The 22,370-nt window shown below is 53.0% G+C and overlaps 1 protein-coding gene across 1 annotated transcript in view; it reads left to right on the top strand.

Moving 5' to 3' along the window:
* Positions 1 to 22,370, top strand: part of NPNT (nephronectin) — a 60,984-nt gene that overhangs the window by 29,731 nt on the left and 8,883 nt on the right. Inside the window, exons 5-9 of the mRNA XM_012727730.1 lie at positions 3,333 to 3,452; positions 4,519 to 4,638; positions 5,079 to 5,213; positions 5,395 to 5,517; positions 6,719 to 7,105. Coding sequence (XP_012583184.1) covers positions 3,333 to 3,452; positions 4,519 to 4,638; positions 5,079 to 5,213; positions 5,395 to 5,517; positions 6,719 to 7,105 — 885 coding nt within the window. The remainder of the gene's footprint in view (positions 1 to 3,332; positions 3,453 to 4,518; positions 4,639 to 5,078; positions 5,214 to 5,394; positions 5,518 to 6,718; positions 7,106 to 22,370) is intronic.

The raw sequence follows: 22,370 nt of genomic DNA on the forward strand, positions 1-22,370 counted from the left end.
CAGAAGCTGAGTCCCTTCCCCACCACCATTTTTGGGGTGCGTTGGCTTTTCTGGGGATGAAACATCCTTAGTCTCCTGCTCTTGTTATCCATTCTGTACTCTTGCGAAGTCGCAGTCCTGCTCCAGCCCAGCCCCAAGTAGCTGCAGGATGCAGAAGGCCCTCCAGTGCCTGAGTGTCAGCAAATCAACCAGGGACCGGGGGGGCCGCTCCCTCTGGGCCTGCGGGCGGTGTAAGAAGCAGAGCACCAAACTGACCGTGTCTTCCAGGTGCAGGAGAGCTATAGAAAAGCACGGTGGCTCTGTGGTCCCCAGTTCCCTTTCTGAGACTTCAGCCCTCACCTTGCGGGCTCTGGGACTTGGGAAGGACTGGTTTAAGGTGGCCGAAATTAGTAGGCGTCCCCATCTCAGCCGGGCCGGAGCTTTGATGCAGCGGCGTTTTCTGCACAGAAACTGGCCAGCTTCTCTCAGAGCCCTTGACGGTCTCAGAGTAGAACGGCGTGACCTCCACTTTTGTGACATAAAATGCGGAACCTTAGATGTCTGAGGCTTTGCACAGTGTCAGCCTCAAAGGAAAAAGTCTAGGCGCGCAGGATGAGTGAACAGTTTTCCTTGGAAGCCTGATGGGCTGCTTAGTCGACGCATCTCTCCCCGTTGCTCATCTGCGCTCAGTGTCTGCATGTTACTGAGTCCTGGTTCTTTGCCTGAAATAACTGCAGAGCTGTGCAGCTTGCATCTTTGACCTGGAGTAATTCCTCTCCCTCCGTCCCTCCCTCACCCGCGAGCCTCCCGGCCTGTGAATATCCAGCCGCCTCACAGCAGCCCACCCGCGTTCTCTACGAGCTGCACACGTGATGCTCACAGCACGTGGATGTGGTGTTGAATCGGGAAGGGCTGCCCCTGGATGGACCGCAGAGGTACAGGCAGGACTCGTCAACTGCCCAGTACACATTCTGAATCATGGTAGTATACTGTAAACTGAGGAAGACTAGGATGAAAACAGTTTTCCATATTTTTAGTAGGTTCTGGTCTTATGAACTACTATGACTGAGGGAAGAAAGTGCAATGAGGAAGAGTTTTCATGTCTACTCTCCTTATTCTACAAATGCACACTGTACATGGGATGTGTCTTTCTCACTTTTCGGACCTGGGTAGTAACATAAGCATTGCTTATGGTGGTCACATTATCCAAGAGATGTTGGAAGCAGCACGTTTTTATAAGGCATTAGATCCAAGGGGACTAAGACATAATAATCACAGAGTGCAAATCTGAAGAAAAACTTAGGATGGTTGCAGAATCTCCTTTTATTACTGCTGTGGTGGTTTTACTGAGCTGCTGAGCTGGCGGGAGAGGCCTGTCTATGGCTGTGTGGCTGGAGGTCCAGGCGTCCAGGGCAGCTGTCGGGAAAGGTCTCCCCACCATCGAAGATGGTAGGCACCCCTTTCTCACACGACCTTCCATGTGTCTGAATACTTGTTTGTCAGCTTCATTACAGTAAAATCACCAGCAAGTATCTGAACATTAACCCATTAAATGCTGTGTGGGTCCCCCCCCCCCCGCTCCCATTTTTCATATAGTGATTCTCACTTTGCTATACTGATTCCCACTTTTTTAATTACGACTTCTTACTGAATTTTCATTTCTGGTCCATTTCATAATTCTTGACCCCAAATTGCTGCTTCTCACGGGAATAAAAGGATAGGTTTGCTGCAGACTCCAGGGGCCTACGCCTGGGCCACGGCGGTCCACCTTTATTGGCCACGGCAGAGCTGCCTGTCCAGGACCCTGCAGCAGGTGCAGAGGGTGGCACAAGTCCCACCTGCCTCGCACTCCTGTGCATGCGGCCTGCCCACCCCTGCAGAAAACCCAGCTGTTCCTGTGGTTCTTCACACCTGAGCGTTCTTCTCAACACACTGCATGCCATTCAGTCACCTCCCCTGGAGACACAGAGGTCTTGCTGTGTTCCGCTCTTCCTTACCCAGCAGAAAGGCTTTGCTATTGGCACGCAACTGGGATCAGAGTTAAGTGTTACTTAGTGCAATGTCAGCGGGAATTTAGCAACTCCAGTGTGGACATGCAGGGAGCTTCTCGGTATGAGAATTCTCTTTAACGCAGGAGAAAAGATAGCCAGACTCCACTTTACTAACTGTTGAAATACAAGGTAGAAGACTAGAAGTGGAGGGAACTTATTTCTCTGTCCTCCTTGATTGAAATTTTTGACTTCATTAGCTGGAGAGGAGCCTAAGTTTTGCTGCTATTATCATCTGAACACTGTCTTCTTTAAGGAAAATTTTTGGAATAGTTAAAGTTAAAATGATTTAAAATGTTCCAAATCCCCGTGACTGGGCAAGAGAAAATAAAAGTAGAAAGTTGAAGGTTGAGGACAGTGAAGGTGTCTATCGCCTGGCTGGGGCCTGCTTGCAGAAGGGTGAAGGTTAGAAAAAAGATAACGCCAAGTCAATAGAATGAGAAAAATATCTGGATACAATGCATATTGCATTGCACGTGACAAGTCATGTCACGTGACTATCAAGTGAAATGTGTAGGTTTCTCATGAATGAGCAGATCAGGTTTAAACTTGCCAACAACTTCTAACCAGATACATCTTGACTGTATTCCATGGGTTAGTCTAGTGCTAATTCACTGCGGTGATCAGGTGCTGACGCTGGCAGCTACAGTAAACGCGTGCTCACGTGTCTCTGATGACGTCTGCACTGTGGTCACAAGCCGCTCGGTGTTTGTCACTGAGTTTTATTGTCCTGCAGGCAGGGTTCCGCTTGAGTTAGGAAGATTGTGGCTGCGCAGTTTATTCCTTTCATAATGACGTTTAAACCAGTCGGCATCAAATCTACACTCTAGTCCACCTGGAGTTCCACTTGCTTTACCAGCCAGGTTAATACATCTGTGTTAGTCCCTACAAATCTGTTTGGGGGCTGGGATGCATCAGGAAAGTAGGCGACCTTCTCTCTCCTGAGCTGAGCTGCGTGCAGAGCCTGCCAGCCGGCAGGAGCCGCATGGGGACCGCCCCTCGGAGGGCGCAAGCCTCTGAAGCTGCGGCTTGCCTTTGGGAAAGGCCCAGCCCTGGAAGTGGGTGCCGCCTGCCAGCTAACACCGGCTCACACAGGCCGGGAGCCAGAGTGCGCTCACTGCCGTGCGCGGCTGCGGCGGGCTGGTGTTGTGGAGATGCTGCAGGCAGATACTCGGGCCTGTCCCCCGGGGAAGCTAGAGAGGGCGAGTGTGGCCGCTGCTGACGCTTCTCCCGCACCCACAGATGCCCTGAGGTGGCGTCTGCCAGGGCTGCGGTGGGTCACTGCTCTCCCCTCGCCCCGCGCAGATCTCAACGAGTGTGGCCTGAAGCCGCGGCCCTGCAAGCACCGGTGCATGAACACCCACGGCAGCTACAAGTGCTACTGTCTCAGCGGCCACATGCTCATGCCTGACGGCTCCTGCTCAAGTAGGTGGCGGCCGGGGGGCAGGGGCATGCCCCCGGGATGGACGGGTGCCCTGGGGCGGGTGCGCCCTCCTTTCCCCTCGCCCATGCCAGCTCCTTCCTGCGTGAGCCCCTGCCCCAGCAGAAGCCCAGAGCTGCGGCGGGGGCCGCTCTCTGCCCCCAGCGCCAGTGTGAAGCTGACTCGGAAATAGTAGTTAGAGTGAGATTCACAAAACTTGGTGTTTTCTGATGTTTTCTGTGTCTCCTGTCTGGACATAGAAGTGGTCTGGGTGGAGGAGAATGTGAGTGGCCATTTGCTGTCCATGAGGATGGACGGAGACCTGGGTGATGGTCCAGAACCCGTCACCCCGCTGACTGAGTACAAGCCCTTCACAAATACTCACAGTTACTCTACATGCAGCGTTTGGCCTCCTCCTCCTAAAACATATCCTGCCCATGAGAAAACACAGCAGTAGTTCTGAGGTGTGTCTCTGAGACACGAGCGTGGGTCCGCTCCGCTCCTCTGTGTGTGCTGAGGGGTGGACCTGACGCCCGTGTGCTGTCTGGCAGCTGATGGCAGTGTTGCTGCCGAGAGCGTCTGCGGCTGGTGGTCGGTTACCGCTGACTGGATTGCATTTGATACAAAGGTCAGCTTGCTTCAGTTGGCATTGCATGTTCGCAGGGAACTTTCTGAAATGAGGTGAATTCATGCTTGCAGAGAGGAGAGTGACGCTAGAATGTTCCGGCACGGCAGCTCCGGGAGATCTGCTGGCCCTGGAGCAGGTGAAGCAGTCACTCTGCTGCTTATGGAGCTCGGCACGTGCTTGCGGAAGCTGGGAAATCCCCTCGGTGCTCGATTTCCCTAAGTCCTCTGAAAATGTCTAGTAACCCGTGAGCGATTAGGGCTTAGGTGTGTCTTGGCATTCGTCATTGACCCCGTGACAGCAGAGCTGCTTCGTTTCCTCTTGGGGGTGTTTTCTCGTCCCTTCCCCGCCCCCCCGGTTGATTTTCCCAGCGAGAGGGGTCTCCGCTGCTGCCTTGGCGGTAGGTGCCGCGGCGTGGCGTCTCTGACACTCACGCTGTCCTCCAGGCGCGCTGACCTGCTCCACGGCCAACTGCCAGTACGGCTGCGAGGTCACCAAGGGCCAGGTGCGCTGCCAGTGCCCCTCCCCTGGACTGCAGCTGGCCCCTGATGGGAGGACCTGCCTGGGTGAGTCACGGGTGGGGGCACCAGTGGAAACGGCAGAGTGGGACACGTGGGGTGTGGGGGGAGAGAGGGTCCCCCAGACGCGGGACAACCCCACCAGGGCGTTGACTCCCAGTTTTGCTGGGACCTGTGCTCCGACACGGGGGGCCCTGACTGAAATCAGTGGGGGTGAGGTGAGTGGGTACAGGTGAGTGTATTAGAAGCTAGGTGGTGGTGATGTGACCCGAGACCTGCTGCTGGTGGACATCAGTTAGTCGGTGGTCCTATGATTTCCTCTACATGTTTTGCTTCAAGTCGCAGTGAGGATGGGCGGTGCTGAGGTAGGCGTGGTGGAGGCGAGGGAGAGGTGGTGGCCGCTGCCGGCGGGCCTGGCTGGACGTGAGGCCTGCACAGGGTCCTCTCAGGACCTGCACTCCTGAGCCTCTGCCGCTATCTGTGTGCAGATGTGGACGAGTGTGCCAGTGGAAGGGCGTCCTGCCCCGGGCACAGGCAGTGCCTCAACACCTTCGGGAGCTACATTTGCAAGTGCCACGAAGGTTTCGACCTCATGTACATTGGCGGCAGATACCAGTGTCATGGTAAGGAGCACCCACCCGGGGTGGGGGTGGGGGCTGCCATTGGCATTTGATTGAACAAGCCAGTCAGTGGCTGGTGGCCCGTCGTTCTTGCACGAGACATGGTTGCCAGAAGACCTTCTCGGTGAAAATGTGGTTTCCAAAGCCTGCGTCCGCCCACAGTCCGCTCCCCACTCCCCTGCAGATGTCGACGAGTGTGCCCTGGGCCAGCACCGCTGCAGCAGCTTCGCCAGCTGCCACAACGCGCTCGGCTCCTACCGGTGCCAGTGCCAGGAGGGCTACGAGGGCGACGGCTGGAGCTGTGCGCGTGAGTACTTGGCGCGGCGGGCGGGCGGGGCCCTCCGGTTACTGAGAGAGATGGGCCGGATGCTCGCCCCGGAGCGCGGGGGCCGCGCCCTCGCTCCCGGCCCTGCGCTTTCTACACAGCACAGCCACTTGCTGGGGGTAGACGTTGTGGAGGGGCTCACGCGGGTCCCCCTCGAGCGCCTTCATGTCCCTCACCGCTTCCACCTCAGGAGCTCCCCCTCTGCTGCCGGAAGGGGCAGCACCTTGCAGACAGTGTCCCTTGGTCAGAAGCAGAAACGCACGCTGGTGCTGGTGTGGTGGTGGCTGAGGGCGGCGAATATATGCTGCGTTCTTTATGCGGCTGTTCTGTGCCCACGACGCTGTTCAGAGCCATCCGTCTCTTTGGTTTTGTTTTCATGGAGAGCAGTTTTGCTTTTTAAGTATCTGTGGTGCATGGAGCAGTGGCTCTGGTTCATAGAAAAACAAGCGAGAGACCGTGGACGACAAAAGCAGCACAAGCCAGAGACCACAATTAAGCATACATCGCATTTAGCAAGTTAACATTTTAAATTTCTGGAGCAAAATATTTACTGAAAATCGTGGGGCATAAAATCAGGGGGATGAAAGGATTTGCAGACATTCTCCCGGTCTCCAGTGTATCATTCCAGGCAGATTAAATATTAATTCCTCTTGGGGAAGATAATCAAGGGCAAGGATTCCATGGATGATCTGGGTGATTTCTGACATTTTCTTCTTAAAAAGCAGTTGTCTAATTAGCAAGGGGTGCTCAGCCATAGCACAGTGTGTAAAACACAGTGTGTTCATCAAAATGTTTTGTCATGTACCGAATTAATGTCAGCTCTAGTGGACATTTGTCCTATTTTGAAAAATTCGAATGTCTTTCTGTACTAAAACCCTCATGGATAGTTGTTTCCACTTTACCAAGACTTAACTTGTGGGTTTCAAATAATGGCCATTCGCCACAGAGCACCAGTGTAAGTTTGCACTCACGGAGAGGTGGAAGATGTGTGGGTGCACACATGTGTGGACCCCAGACCCTCGTGCTGCCGCCTGGGGGGCACATGGTCTCATCAGGCACATTCTAAAGGGTGGGGGGTGTTCCCCAGGCCACAGGAGCGCGTTTGCTGCGTGTGTTGTTCCCACTGGATGTTTGACGTTGTAGGGATGGTTGTGCCCTGATGGAGATTTTTTGACTCTTTCAGCTATCCCGAAAGTCATGGTCGAGCCCTCAGGCCCAGTGCCACAGGGAAATGGCACCCCTACAAAGGGGGGTGGGGGCCACAGTAATTCCATCCCTGATGCTGGAAGTACCCAGTGGCCTCTGAGGACACCCTACATCCCTCCTGCCACCACCAACACCCCCACGACTCAGCCGACGAGGCGACCGACGCCACGGCCGACCCCACGGTGGACTCCACCGCCGCCCCCGCCCCCGCCCACGGAGCCCAGGGCTCCCCCACCAACAACCCCGGAAAGACCAACCACCAGGCTGACAACCGCTGCACCGGCCACCTCCACGCCCCCCAGAGTGGTGACGGTGGACAACAGGATACAGACCGACCCTCAGAAGCCCAGAGGCGACGTGTTCAGTAAGTGACGAAACTCGGCACGTTTGATGTGAATGGGAAGGCAACACTGTGGGGTGCGTGGGGGCGTCACCGTACGTGAGCACCGTGCTGGCCCCCACCAAACGTGCAGGTCAGTCCTCTACCCTTCTGGTAACATCGCTTCTGGGAACGTCGTCTACAAAACGTTTCCCATTGCTTTGTTCGGTTCACTCGTTGCCATGACACAGGTGAGTGAACCCCTCTGGTGCCCACCTCCCGCGCCCCGCTGTGAGGGCAGGGCCTCCGTCCCGGCTGGCAGCCGCCCGCCGCACAAACGCGCGTGTCGTTTTGATTCAGTTGCGTGCGACAGGCACTTAGGTTGAGCCCAGCTCTTGGCTGTTAAACGCCGCAGTGAAACGGGGGTGCAGACATTGCCCGGTGGTGATCCCGTGTGCAGGTAAATAACCGCAGTAGAGTAACTGCATTGCGTGAGATTTCCGTCTTCGGTCTCCTGGGGAGCTCCTCAGTGGCTGCGTCCATGGGCGTCCCCACCCCCGGCGTGAGGGGCTCCCTCCTCCCCGCATCCTCCCGCTCAGCGCTTCTTGCCGTTTGGAGAACAGCCATCCTCACAGGTGTGAGGTGGGCACACGCTGTGGTGTGGACTTGCTTCCCTGAGGAGAGCACACGATCTTGTGGTGCCTGGAGCCATCTGCACATTTGCCGAGAAGCCTCTGTTCAGATCCTCTGCCTGTTTTGAGCTGGGTGGTTTTGTTGTTGGGTTTTGTGCGTTCGTTGTCTGCTTCGGACGCAAGGCCTTTGCGGGTCTGTGGTGTCGCGGTGTGGTCCTCCGTGCGGCAGTGTTTCTTGTTCGATGGCTCCTTCCCTGTGCAACAGCTCCGTAGTCTGCTGTGGCTGCATCTGCTTCTCTCGCTCTTGTTCTCGCTGCTGGAGTCCAGCGCCCAGCGCATCTCTTAGGGCTGGTGTCACAGCACCCACTGTGGTTTCTCCAGTAGCTGTTACGATTTCAGTTACAACATCCCAGTCTTTTTTTTTTTTTTAAAGATTTATTTATTTGTGCATACAGAACTGGGGTACAGGCCAGAGGCTCAGGGGTGGTGAGAGGCTTCACCAGAGACAGAGTGGGGAGCAGAACAGGCAGATCGACGAAGTACACTGCTGAGGGGAGCAGGGGCGGGTCAGGAGAGGTCTGCCGCGCCATGTGGTCACCTCCGGGGCAGGCGGGAATCGAACTCATGCGGAAGTGGCTTTAGATTCTCAGTGCTGCACTTTAACCCGCTGCGCCACCAGGGAGGGCCCAACATCCCAATCTTTAATCCTTTTTGAGTTAATGTTTGTGCCTGGAGATGGAGTTTCCTTCTGCACGTGACTGTGCAGTTTTCTCAGCATCACAAACAGACTTTCCGTGCTCCATTGTCAGCTGTGGCCCCTGAGTCATAAACTCATTATCCACATGTGTGTAGTTTTATTTCTGGACTCCCTGGTCTGTTCACTGATCTGTCTGTTCTTATCCTAGTATCATGCTGTTTTACTTTTTCAAGATTTATTTATTTATGTATACAAGAACTGGGGTACAAGCCAGAAAGGGGTCACCAGGGACAGAGTGGGGAGTAAAATAGGCAGAAAGGCACACTGTTGAGGGGAGCAGCGGGGTGACAGGAGAGGTCTGCTGTGCCCTGTGGGTCACTCCCTGGCCGGGGATCGAACTCGTGCGCAGGGGCTGTGAGCACCTTCATAGTGAGGTGCTTCAGCCCATTGCACCCCCGGGGGGCCCAGCAGCATGCTTGTTTTAATTACTCCTGTGTCATTGTGTGCTATGAAGTTGGGGAGAACAATAATTTTGTTTCTGTTCTTTTTTCTCCAGATTAATTTTGTTCTTTACGGTCTCTGGTAGTTCTAAACTTCATGGTTTGGGATCTTTTGCTTTGGCAAATTTAAATAGACGATGATGATGCTTTTTCAAATATGTCTTGACTGAGGATCAAACTCAAAAAAGGGATTGATTGCTTGTCATTTACGCGTCGTGTGAAATGTCATAGAGAGCTTCTATGACAGCCACCGAGCAAGTAAGGATGGCACAGGTGACTCAGAGCTGCTCGCAGCCCAGCCAGCATGAGAGGGTAGCAGAGTGCACTGACCTGAAAGCCAGGGGAGGAGCTCACTGGAGCATGCACTAGGGCAGCGCTTCACCTGGGTGTGCACTGGGCACCGACTCCCGCGCGCCTGCAGGGGCGGGACCTGCACGGTGCTGGCCCAGAGAGGCAGGCTGGAGGGAACCATCTGTGGACAGGTGCAAGTAGGACGAAATCTGTGTCGGGATTGTGGGAAGGGAGGGGAGAAGCGCTGGCCGTTGTCTGGGCCAGGGGTTCAGGGAGGGGCCTCGGGGACAGGGAAGCCCAGGGCGCTAGTGCAGAGGCGCAAAGCAGGGCGGGCGTCCTGTGCTGGCCCTCGCTGCCGGCTGGTGTCAGCCGTGGCCGGGAGGGCCTGGCTGCAGCGCAGACGACAGGGAGGCACCCCATGGACAGGCTGTGGGCACAGGGGCCAGTCCGGAAGGGGGGGAGGCCGCTGCCTGTGGCCAGCCAGCCCCCCGGCCTCAGGGCCGTCTCTCCCTGTCGCTGCCTGCTGCCCCTGCACGCTTTCTCCTCGGGGTCACTGTTTCTTGTTTCCTGGCTCCATTTCCCTGCGGCAGAGTAAATTTGGTCCTTTTCAGAGACAGCATTTCTTGGTCAGGTAAAGAGAATACTGACCTTAAGAATGCAAAGGCTACTTTTGTGCTGGTGACTGTAGGTCAGTTTTCGTCATTGTCCACTGAGGTTGAGGTTCTCTGCCTCTGTGTGTGTGTTTGGGCAGTTGAAGTAATGCGTGATGTGCCTCTCTTAATGCATTGTTATGTCCATCTCTTCATTCCTGTGATTTTTCTCCGCGGCTCTGCTCTTTTCTTTCCTTTTTTCCTCCCCCTGATCGTGGAGTAGTATCTTCATTCATGAGCACTGAAGTCAATGGAGTATTTCTCTGCTGCCTTACATAGGTTCATACAACTTGCCCACTAATATTAAAACTCTCGTGTAGACATCTGCATCATCAGAGTCTTACAGTGCTCCCTCTGTTTAAAAAGTAGCTTTCTCGCCACCAGTCCTGTCCAAACACATATGAATTAAAAACAGCTCAGCGTGGGGTCCGCGGAGTGCAGCGGGAGAGAACAGGCGCTCGGAGGGTGTGAGAGCCCTCGTCCTGAGCACGCCGTCTGGAAGCCAGGCCCTGGGGAGGAATTCCCTTGAAGGCCTGCCAGCGAGTGCCTCAGATAGCATCTCCGGTGCACACTCACTCACGGGAGCCGCCCTCCCCTTCAGGGAGCTGGGGGCGGGGCGGGGGCATCTGGCCGCTTCCCCAGCCCTGTCTGGCGTCTGAGCTGGCACCACTCTGAGCACTGTGCGGACCCAGGGCCTCAGCCCCGTTCAGTGCAAAACCATTTCTCCACGGCGCTTTCTCTTTCACTGGCGGTCATTATAATAGCTGCTTATGTCGCCACTTCTCTGCCGCCAGACACTGGAACTTGTTCTCTTCTGGTCATGAATTTCCCGGGCATTCTTTATGGTCGCTCCATACTGTTCCAGAAGCACACTTCTGGTGCGCGCAGGTTGCTGTGTCGTCTGTGTGCAGACATATCTGTAGCCAGACCTCACCAGCTGTACAATCACCTGCCTGGGAACCTTCCCAGACACTTCTCATTGGGCCTCCTACACTGACAGCCTTGGTGCAGCCTTTGAAAAGGGGCTTTCTCCAGGGTACTCAGTGGCTAACGCCCTCAGGAGACTGAGGTGGACACACGCCGAAATGTCTGCACGGAAACATGGACACAGTGGAGGGTGTCTGTCGCTCAGAGAGGGCCGGGACTGAGACACACAGCTGTGTTCTCACCTCCTTCGAGCCTTCCTGCGCCGGCTTCTGCCTCTTCAAAGATCCCTGCTCATTCCCAGAGAGCGGTTTCCAGGCACAGACATGACAGAGTGGCGTGCTTGGATCAGGCATTCCTGTTAGGGGTAAAGAGGGCGCCACCCAATCGGAATAACCCACGTGCTTAAGGGAGCAGCCCCGTGTGCTCCCAAGGTGGCGTCCCTTAGACCAGGGCTTTCAGAGGGAGCGGGTGACTGCTGCTCAGATGTGCTTTCAGGGGCGCCCGCGGCGTCTGCAGCCACCATCGTTCCCAGTCCGCATGGTATGGGAGCCCCTCTCCCAGGGCCGTCCGCTGTGGACCGGCGCACACCCTCAAGGCCATGTGCATCTGGGAGGGTGCGACCATCTCTGTGACCTGACTCGGGCCGGGCTGGGCCGGACGGTCCCGGAATCCAGCAGCCGCCTCCCTACAGCTTTCTCTGAGACGGCAGTGGGCTGTGGGCTCCGGGGGAGGCCCGAGGGGCTCTGGGCCGGGCCGAGTGTGCTGGGCAGACTCAACTGGAAAAGCGGCCTGAGCTGTCGACCTCCCTGTCAGGAAGCCGAAGTCTGCTCTGTGCAGCACCCAGCACAGAGGAAGCATGGGGAGCCCTGGGGAGCACCCGCGTCTCAGCCACGTGTGTGAAAGGACGTCAGTGCCTGGCGTCCTCAGCCCAACCCAGTGTGAGCTGTGTGTCTGGGAGAAGCCCCATGTCGCGTGGCCTCAGGCTCGTCGGCGCCTCTTTGGGGTGGGCCTCAGGCCCGTGTCCCCCGAGACCGAGATCTTTGCTCTTGGTCACAGCCGCCCACTGGGCAGCGATTCCTTGGGGGGTGCTGGAGCAGACAGAACCTCCACCGGAGAGCGCGGTAGCACCCCTGGAAAGGAGCATGGGCTTCTGCCCTGAGCGGTGCTGACTTTGTCGAGAACAAGCTGGCTTTAGGCGCTCAGGGGAGATCCACTCCCTGCAGCGTGGAAGCCCCCAGCGTCTTCCCGTGTGCAGGTGCGCGTTGCTCTCGGAAGCGCAGGTTGCCCCCAGGACGCCTGGGTGTGGCCCGCGCAGGTGTGGCCAGGCGCCCCGCCCCGCAGCACATGCTCTCACCTGACCTTGCCACAGGCCTGGTGGTGCTGTGACCCCTGGGGAGCGCTGCAGCTCGAGGGCGGTGGCGCCCCGGCCCGGCATACCAGGGCTTGAGTGGAGGCATGAGCAGAGGTGGGGGTGCCGTGGAATACCTGTGCTGAAAGGTCGCTGCTCCCCGTCACCGTCCCGGCTGGGGCGAGCGCTGCGCCCGCGTCCTGGGAAGCGGCCTGTGCCCTGGGCGCCTCACTGCGGTGCTGGGGCGGCTCGTTCCCTTCTGCAGATTTCACAGCGTGTGGCTGTTGTGTCTATGTGGAATCAGGCCCCTCTTCTGACTGTGGTGACGAGGAAAAGAGGGCTCTGGCGGGGCGGAAAGGCCGCGGGAGGAGTTGGCGCTCCAGCAAACAGCCAGACCCCGCGGGGCGCCCTGAAGGAGGGTGGGGTGCTGAGGGGTGGCTGCTGCGTCAGGTCAGGGGCTGCGGCTTTGGGATGTGAACGTTAAGAGCTTTGATTTCTACTGTAATCGGGTCCTGCGGTGACTGGCCCAAGAAATGTCCCCTGCGGTCTGTGTCAGGAGTCGGGGGTCTCTTAGGCCACCCCCCATTTACCCACCGGCCTTCCCCCTGTGTCCTCTCCTGTCAGTGGGGCAGCAGCAGCCCTCAGGCTGCCGGGGTCCCCCAGGGCTGGCCTGGGCCCGCAGCACACGAGGGAGGTGGCTGGCCTGGGCCCGCAACACAGCCCTGCGGTGTTCAGACTCCATCATTCAGATGCTTGTATTAAGGTCCATTACGGGTCTAAATGTTCCATTTGGCTCAGGAGTCCTTTCAGAGTAACGGGATTTGCTAGCATGAGCCGGAGGGCAGGCCCGGAAGCCCCCCCTGCTGTGGGTGTTGACAGCCCTGGGGCCAGTGTGCCAGTGGGGGTTGGAGGGTGGGTCCCCCCTCAGCTTCCCTGTGCAGAGAGCAGCAGCAGCAGGCAGGGAGGGTCCCTCGGCCTCTGGAAGCCAGACCCTGTCCTTCCCCCACCTTCCTTTTGGAAGGAAGCTGCATGGGAGAAGAGACGCCCCGATGGCGTCCTCTGCACCCCGGCCCCCACGATGGGCTTGTGGGTCACTTATCGGCCGCCAGGTGGCCTGGCCTAGACTGTCCCTATTTGTCACCTCCCCACCCCCATGGCGCTCAGCTCCCTGCTTCCCGTGGGCGCTTTCCCTCTGGGGGCACCACCGTGGCCCCTGTTGAGCAGCTGAAGGGCCGGGACCCGCCGCCCTGAGCTGGAGCAGCTGCCGCTGCGGCCCTGACTGCCAGCTGCGGCTGGGGCCATGGGCGTCCATGGGAAGGACGCAGGCTGGCCTGGGCGGCTGCGCACCGGGAGCATGGGAGGGCGGTGCCAGCGCAGCCGGTCAGCATGGGCGCCATTGGGGGCGCCGGGGTGTGCGCAGCAGACAGGGCTCCCTCAGCTGGGCAGGCCGTGGGAAGCCCCTTCCCAGAGAACCACTGCGGCCCCTCGTGCCCTGATGCCACAGCCAGTCGACGCGGCCCAGCAGGGCCCCGGTCTGGCCACAGCCCCCCATTGTGTGCCCACTGCCCACCCCAACCATCAGCTGGTGTTTCCTCCCACCCTGTGGACACCCAGCATCCTCGTGGCCAGCCCGTGGGCATGCGGCCGAGGGCACCGACGTCCCACGCCCTTTGTGAGCAGGCACCTGCTGGGTCCTGGCTGTCCGCCTCCCGGTCCTCCAGCCGGTCCCATTTGCTTCGATTAAGAGGGGAGCCCTGTGCAGCCTTGGGAAAGGCCACGAGGCCGCCCTTATGCCCACCAGCAGCCCAGGAGGGGCCACAGGCACCTCCCGGCTTGCTTTTGCACTGGTGCTCCTGCTTCTGAGCTGCTGGACACAGCCCTGCTGTGGCCTGACGTCTGCAGGACAGGCCGCGCCCAGACGCTGTGAGACAGGCTTAGGTGCTGCTTCCCGGTGGAGCCCCCGGCCCCAGGACCAGCCCTGGGCGTGCTGCCCAACAGGGCACTTGGGCCTGGAGCCTGCAGTGGGTGGCAGCGGCGCTGCCAGGTGAGTTTGCGTGGGCTCCTATTATGGGGGATGGGCAACTTCACCTGGCTCCCACTTGAAAAGTCCTCAAAGCCACTCAGTTTGGCCTAAAAAGACACTGGAAACTTTATCTGAAAAATGCATTTTTTTAAAAAGATTTATTTATGCATACATAGCTGAGGTACAGGCCAGAGGTGCAGAGGCGGTGAGAGGCTTCACCAGAGACAGAGTGGGGAGCAGAACAGGCAGATGATGGACAAAGTACACAGCTGAGGGGAGCAGCGGGCGGGTCAGGAGAGGTCTGGCTCGCCATGTGGGTCACCTCGGGGCGGGGATGGAACTCCCATTGAAGCGGCTGTGGCCAACTTGCAGTGCTGCATCTTAATCCCCTGCACCCCCAGAGAGGGCCCTGGAAAAAAGGCATTTAAAAGGCATTACCAACTTGTAACAGCAACATCATCCTGAATAGTGCCCCTGGAGGGTGGTCTCCAGAGAGCTGCAGGTGCCACCCAAGAATTTCAGCACCTGGGACCGGAGCAGGTTCTCCAGCCAGTGGTGCTGACAGAGGCCTTGGCCTCAGTGGGCTAGGGGTCAGAGGTGGAGGCGAGGGCAGGCGTGCGTGCCCCAAGACTTGGGTCAGCTCTAGCCAGGGCAGGGGCCTGCGCTGAGGCCATGGCAGGGGCCAGGTGGCACTGGGTGGCTGGGCAACACACACCACACCTGAGGGGAGAGAGCAAACTCTGTGCACGGTGACCAACAAGTTAAGAAGCAGGAGACGCTGCCCCCTTCCCCACAGGCACTAGGCCGGGGCCGGGAGGCATCTTGTAGGTGATGCACTCAGACAGGCTCGAGGAGCCATTCCAGGTAAGTCACGGAGGGTGTCGTGCATCTGTGGCACAGACTCGAGTGGCCAAGCGCCGAGCAGAGACCACGGACGGCGCGTCCTCTGGTGTCTCCAGCAGTCACTACTGAGTACATTTCAGGGTGTCTTCCTGAGTATGGGGCGGAGCTTGTTGCCGCATTTTGAGAGTCTGAAAACGTAGATAAAACCTTAAGAGAATGTGGGGCCTTCATCTCACTTGTGACTGCACATATGAAACCTACAGATAATAAAGTTTAGTGTCCTTCAGGTTGAATTTAGCAGCATGTAAACACTTTCAGTCTCTACCTCTCACTCTGTCCTTGTCTCTATCTCACTGCATCTCTTTCACTGTGTATCTGTCACTGTCTCTCTCATTGCCTGTTTCTGTATCTCTTTACCTCTGTCCCACTGTCTGTGTCCTTGTCTCTCACTATCTCTGTGTCTGTCTCTGTATCTCACTATCTGTCTATCTCTGTCTTTGTCTCTCTGTCTTATCACTCACTGTGCCTGTCTGTATCTGTCTCTATCTCACTATCCTTGTCTGTCACTGTCCATTTCTCTAGCTCTTTAACTGTCTCTCTCACTATCTGTGTCTCTGTCACTGTTTCTCTGTATCTTTGTCTGTCTCTCACTGTGTCTGTCACTGCGTGTCCGTTTCCTCTGTCCTTGTACTGTCTCCCTCTATGTCTTTGTCACTGCCTGTTTCTCTTTCTGTTTATGTCTGTCTCTATCTCACTTTACCTGTCTTCAGTCATTGACCTGTCTTATTACTATCTCTTTCTCACTGTCTGTCTGTCCTCTGTCATTGCCTGTTTCTCTTTCTCTGTCTCTGTCCTTGTCTCAGTCATTCACCTGTCTCTGGTTCTGTGTTTCTGTCACTGCCTGTGTCTGTATCTTTTATGTCTCTCTACCTCTTTACCTGTCTGTTCTCATCTCTATCTCCCACTGTCTGTCCGAACCTCTATCTCTGTCTCTCACTGCTTATCTCTGTAGCTCTCTGTATCTTTGTCTATTTCTCACTATCTTTTACTGTCTCTTTGTCTCACTGTCTCTGTCTCTGCATCTCTATCTCTAGTGTCTGTTTCTCACTGTATCTGTGTCTCTGTCTCTCACTATCTCTCATCTGTCTCTCACTACCTGTGTCTGTATCTCTCACTGTCTCTGCTCTATCTCTGTCTGTCACTGCCTGTCTCTATCCTGATCATCTCTGTCTCTCAGTCACTACCTGTGTCTCTATCTCTGTATCTTTCTTACCATCTGACCATTTGTCTCTCACTATCACTGCATGTATCACTGCATCTCTCACTGCCTGTGTCTTATCTCTGTAGCTCTGTCTCTGCTCTATATCAGTCTCTCACTAGCTGTATCTGTCTGTCACTGTGTCTGTATCTCTGTCTCTCACTGTCACTTTCTGTGTCTATATCTCTCACTATGTCTCTTACTATTTCTGTCACTGTCTGTGTCTATCTCTGTTTCTCACTGTCTTTATTGTCTGTCACTGCCTGCATCTGTCTCTGTATTTCTTACTATCTCTGTCTGTCACTGCCTGTGTCTCTGTAGCTCTGTATCTCTTTGTCTCTCACTATCTCTGTCTATCTCTCACTATCTTTACTATCTCTTACCATCTTTGTCTCTCATTATCACTGCCTGTGTTTGTGTCTCTCAATATCTGTCTGTCTCACTGCCTATGTATCTATCTCTCTGCTCTATATCTCCCACTCTCACTGTCACTGTCTCTGCCTGTGTGTCTGTCTTTTTAGATCTCACTGTCTCACTGCTTGCTTGCATCTGTCTCTATCTCTTACTGTCTTCTTACTGTCTCTACTGCTCACTGTCTCTCACTGCCTGTGTCTCTCTATTACTCACTATCTCTCACTATCTGTCTTTTTTCTGTCTCTATCTCTCCCTGTTTCTCACTGCCTGTGTCTCTGTATTTTTCACTATCTCTGTCTTACTGTCTCTATCTCTCTCCTTGTCTCTCACTATCTGTATCACTCACCGTCTCTCAATTTCTCACTGTCACTGTATCTCTTTCTCACTATCTCTTTATCTCTCATTGTGTCTGTCTCTATTTCTTACTGTCTTTCTCACTATCTCTCCCTATCTGTTTATTTCTCACTGTGTCTGTCTTTCTCACTGTGTATCTCTTTATCTCTGTCTCTCACTGCCTGTGTCTCTGTCTGTATCACTCTTACTGCCTATGTCTCTTTCTCTGTCTATCTCTTTATCTCTCACTCTCTCTCACTGCCTGTCTCACTGTCTCGATCTCTTTGTCTCTCACTATCTCTGTCTTTTCCTGTGTCTCACTGTCTGTCTCTTGCTCACTGTCTCTGTATTTCTCTGTCTCTATCTCTGTCTCTGACTGCCTGAATCTATTTCTCTCCATCTCTGTCTTTCTCACTGTCTCTATCTCACTGCATGTGTCTCTCACTATCTCTATTTCTTACTATCTCTGTATTCCCACGGTCGCTGTCTCTCACTGCCTGTGTCTCTTTCTCACTATCTCTGTCTCTGTCACTCATTGTCTCTCACTGCCTGTCTATGTTTCTGTCTGTTTCTCACTATCTCTATCTCTTTATCTCTCTCTCACTGCCTGTGTCTTTCTCACTGTCTCTATCTCTCATTGTCTCATTGCCTGTCTTATTTCTCACTATCTCTCATTGTCTCTCTCACTATCTGTCTTTCTCACTGACTCTATCTCTCCACGTCTCTCTCACTATCTGTCTTTCTCGCTGTCTCTATCTCTCCGTGTCTCTATTTTTCACTATCTCTATTGCTCAGTCTCTCACTGCTTGTGTCTCTGTATTTCTCACTATCTCTATCTCTTATCGCTCACCGCCTCGCTGCCTGTGTCTCTGTCTCTATTTCTCACTATCTCTCTCTCCCTTTATCTCTCACTATCTCTGTATTTCTCACTATCTCTCTCCCTGTCTCTGTCTCACTGTCTCTTTCTCTCTGCTTGTGTATGTATTTCTCACTGCCTGTGTCTCTGTCTCATTATCTCTTTCTCACTATCTCTTCTATTTCTCACTGTTTCTTTATCTCACTGTCTCACTGCCTGAAGGTCTCTTTCTCTCCGTCTTTCTCGCTGTCTCTATCTCATTGTGTGTCTTTCACTATCTCTGTCTCACTGTCTCTCATTGCCTGTCCGTCTCTATCTCTTATCTCTCACTGCCTGTGTCTCTATTTCTCATTATCTCTGATTTTTCTCACTGTCTCTATCTCTCCCTGTCTCTCACTATCTCTCTCTATTTCTCACTATCTTTCTCACTCTCCATCTCTTTGTCTCTCACTGCCTATGTCTGTCACTATCTCTTTCTCACTGTCTGTATCTCTTTCACTGTCTCTCACTGTGTCTTTCTCAGTCTCTGTCTCTTTCTCACTATCTGTCTCTCACTCAGTGTCTCTATTTCTCACTATCTCTTTCTCACTGTCTTTTTATCTCTCCTTATCACTTCCTGTGTCTCTGTACTTCTCTCTATCTCTCTTTTTTGCTGTCTCTTTATCTCACTGCATGTGTCTCTCACTCTTACTATCTATGTATTCTTACTATCACTGTCTCTTACTGCCTGTGTCTCTCTCACTATCTCTTTATCTCTCTCTGCGTGTGTCTCTGTCACTATCTCTCCCTATCTGTTTATTTCTCACTATCTCTTTCTCTCTTTATCTCACTGTATTGTCTTTCTCACTTTGTATCTCTCTCTCTCACTGCCTGTGTCTGTCTGTATCACTCTTACTGCCTGTGTCTTTCTCACTATCTCTTTATCTCTCACTGTCTCTCACTGCTTGTGTCTGTTTCTATTCCTCACTGTCCTTTCTCACTATCTCTTACTGTGTCTCTATTTCTCACTGTATCGCTTACTGTCTCTACTTCTCACTATCTCTGTCTCTCACTGCCTATCTCTTGCTCACTGTCTCTATCTCTGTCTCACTGCCTATTTCTCACTATCTGTCTTTCTCACTGTCTCTGTCTCTCCATGTCTCTCACTATCTTTCTTGTTGTCTCTATCTCTCCCTGTGTCTTACTATCTCTGTCTATCTCTCATTGTCTCTCACTGCCTGTGTCTCTGTATCTCTCACTGTCTCACTGCCGTCTCTGTCTCTATTTCTCACTATCTCTCACTGCCTGTCTCACTGCCTTTGTCTCACTATCTGTGTCTTTCTCGCTATCACTTTCCCTGTTTCTCACTGCCTGTGTCTCTGTCTCTGGATTGCTATCTGTCTTTTTACCTCACTGCCTGTTTCTCACTATTTCTATCGCTCAGTCTCACTGCTTGTATCTATCTCTGTCTCTCCCTTTATCTCTCACTGCCTGTGTCTGTCTCACTATCTCTATCTCTCACTGTCTCTCTCTGTCTATTTCTCACTATCTCTGTCTATTTCACTGTCTCACTGCCTGTCTCTGTCTCTCACTGTGTCTCACTGCTTGTATATCTGTCTCACTGTCTCTTACTGCCTGTGTCTCTCTGTCTTTCTCATTATCTCTCACTATCTCTCATTGTCTCTGTCTCTCACTGCCTATGTCTCTGTCTCACTATCTCTGTCTTTCTTGCTGTCTCTATCTCTCCATTTCTCACTGCCTGTGTCTCACTATCTCTGTCTCTGTATCTCATTGTCTCTCACTGCCTGTGTCTCTGTATTTCTCACTGTCTCTTCACTGCCTGTCTTTATCTCTCACTGCCTGTCTCACTGTATCTCTTTATCTCTGTCTCTCACTGCCTGTGTCTATCTGTATCACTCACTGTCTCACTGCCTGTGTCTCTTTCTCACTGTCTATATCTTTATTTCTCACTATCTCTCACTGCCTGTGTCTCTGTATTTCTCACTTTATCACTCACTGTCCATTTCTCACTATCTCTGCCTCTCTGTCTCTCACTATCTGTCTTTCTCTCACTGTGTCTCAATCTCTCACTGTCTCTCACTGCTGTGTCTCTGTCTCTATTTCTCACTATCTCTGTCTTTCTCACTGTCTCTATCTCTCACTGCCTGTGTCTCTCACTATCTGTCTCTCAATTTCTCACTGTCACTGTATCTCTTTCTCACTATCTCTTTATCTCTCACTGTGTCTGTCTCTTTCTTACTGTCTCACTATCTCTCCCTATATGTTTATTTCTCACTATCTCTCACTGTCTCTCTATCTCACTGTGTCTGTCTGTATCACTCTTACTGCCTGTGTCTCTCTCACTGTCTCTCTCACTATCTCTGTCTCACTGTGTGTCTCTCACTATCTGTCTATCTCTCACTATCTCTTATCTCTGCCTGTGTTGCTATTTGTCACTATCTCTGTCTTTCTCACTATCTTTATCTCTGTCTCTCACTATCTCTATTTCTCACTGTCTCTCTGCCTGTGTCTCTATCTCTCACTGTCTCTTTATCTCTCACTGCCTATTTCTCACTATCTCTCATTGTCTCTATTTCTCACTATCTCTGTCTCTATCTCTCCATGTCTCTCACTATCTTTCTCGCTGTCTCTATCTCTCCCTGTGTCTCACTATCTCTGTCTCTCTCATTGTCTCTCATTGCCTGTGTCTCTATCTCTCACTGTCTGTGTCTCACTATCTGTCTTTCTCACTATCTCTATCCCTGTTTCTCACTGCCTGTGTCTCTATTTCTCAGTATCTCTGTATCTCACTATTTCTGTCTATTGCTCAGTCTCTCACTGCTTGTGTCTATTTCTCACTATCTCTGTCTCTCTCTGTCTCTCACTGCCTGTGTCTCACTATATCTCTCACTGTCTCTGTGTCTATTTCTCACTATCTCTTTCTCACTATCTGTCTCTCTCTCACTGTCTCACTGCCTGTCTCTGTATCGCTCACTGTGTCTCACTGCCTGTATATCTGTCTCACTATCTCTGTCTATTGCTCACTGTCTCTCGCTGGCTCTATCTCTCCCTGTCTCTCACTGCCTGTGTCTCTATTTCTCACTATCTGTCTATCTTTCATTGTCTCACTGCCTTTGTCTCTGTATTTCTTACTGTCTCTCTGCCTGTGTCTGTCTCTCTCTCTTTATCTCTCCCTGTCTCTCACTTCTGTATTTCTCACTCTCACTGTCTCTCTGCCTGTCTCTGTCTCACTGTCTTTCTCTCTGCTTGTGTATGTATTTCTGCCCGTCTCTGTCTCTCTCATTATTTCTCACTGACTCTCACTACTTGTGTCTATCTCTATTTCTCACTATCTCTGTCTCACTGCCTATCTCTGTCTCTGTCTATTTCTCACTGTCTCTGTCTCTCACTGTCTCTCACTGCCTGAATGTCTTTCTCTCCATCTGTCATTCTCGCTGTCTCTATCTCATTGTGTGTCTCTCACTATCTCTTATCTCTCACTGCCTGTGTCTCTGTCTCTTTTCTCAATATCTCTGGCTTTCTCACTGTCTCTATCTCTCCCTGTCTCTACATCTCTCACTGCCTGTCTTTCTGTCACTGACTATTATTGCCTGTGTCTCTGTCTCTCACTATCGCTCACTTTCTTATCTCTATCTCTCTCTGTGTCTCTGTCTCTATTTCTCACTGTCTTTCTCACTACCTCATTATCTCTCTGCCTGTGTCTCTGTATTTCTCACTATCTCTGTCTCTATCTCACTGTCTCACTATCTCTCCCTGTCTCATTGCCTGTGTCTCTTTCTCACTATCTGTTTATTTCTCACTGTCTCTTTATCTCTCCCTGTATCGCTCACTGTCTCTATTTCTCACTTTCTATCTTTCTCACTCTCCATCTCTTTGTCTCTCACTGCCTATGTCTGTCATTATGTCTCTCTCACTGTATCTGTCTTTCTCAGTCTCTGTCTCTTTCTCACTGTATTTTATCTCTCCCTGTCTCTCACTGCCTGTGTCTCTGTACTTCTCACTATCTCTGTCTCTATCTCTGTCTCTCTCACTGTCTCTCACTGCCTGAATCTCTTTCTGTCTTTCTTGCTGTCTCTTTATCTCACTGCATGTGTCTCTCACTATCTTACTATCTCTGTATTCTTACTATCACTGTCTTACCATCTCTGTCTCACTATCTCTTATCTCTCACTGCCTGTTTCTGAATCTATTTCTCACTATCTCTGTATCTCTCTCTCACTGCCTGTCTCTCTCTCAATCTATCACTCACTATCTATCTCTGTCTGTCTCTCACTGCCTGTGTCTCTCTATATCTATTTCTCACTATCTCTGTCTATCTCTCACTGTCTCTGCTTGTGTCTGTCTTTTTTAGTATCTCTGTCTGTATCTCACTGTCTCACCGCCTGTCTCTGTCTCTTACTGCCTGTGTCAGTCTCTTACTATCTCTGTGTTTTTCACTGTCTCTATCTCTCACTATCTGTATCGCTCACTCTCTCTCAATTTCTCAGTGTCTCTCACTGCCTGTATCTCTTTTTCACTATCTCTTTATCTCTCTCTGC

This window comes from Condylura cristata, unplaced genomic scaffold (genome assembly GCF_000260355.1).
Source record: "Condylura cristata isolate star-nosed mole 26May11 unplaced genomic scaffold, ConCri1.0 scaffold00021, whole genome shotgun sequence".
Taxonomy (NCBI): Eukaryota; Metazoa; Chordata; class Mammalia; order Eulipotyphla; family Talpidae; genus Condylura; species Condylura cristata.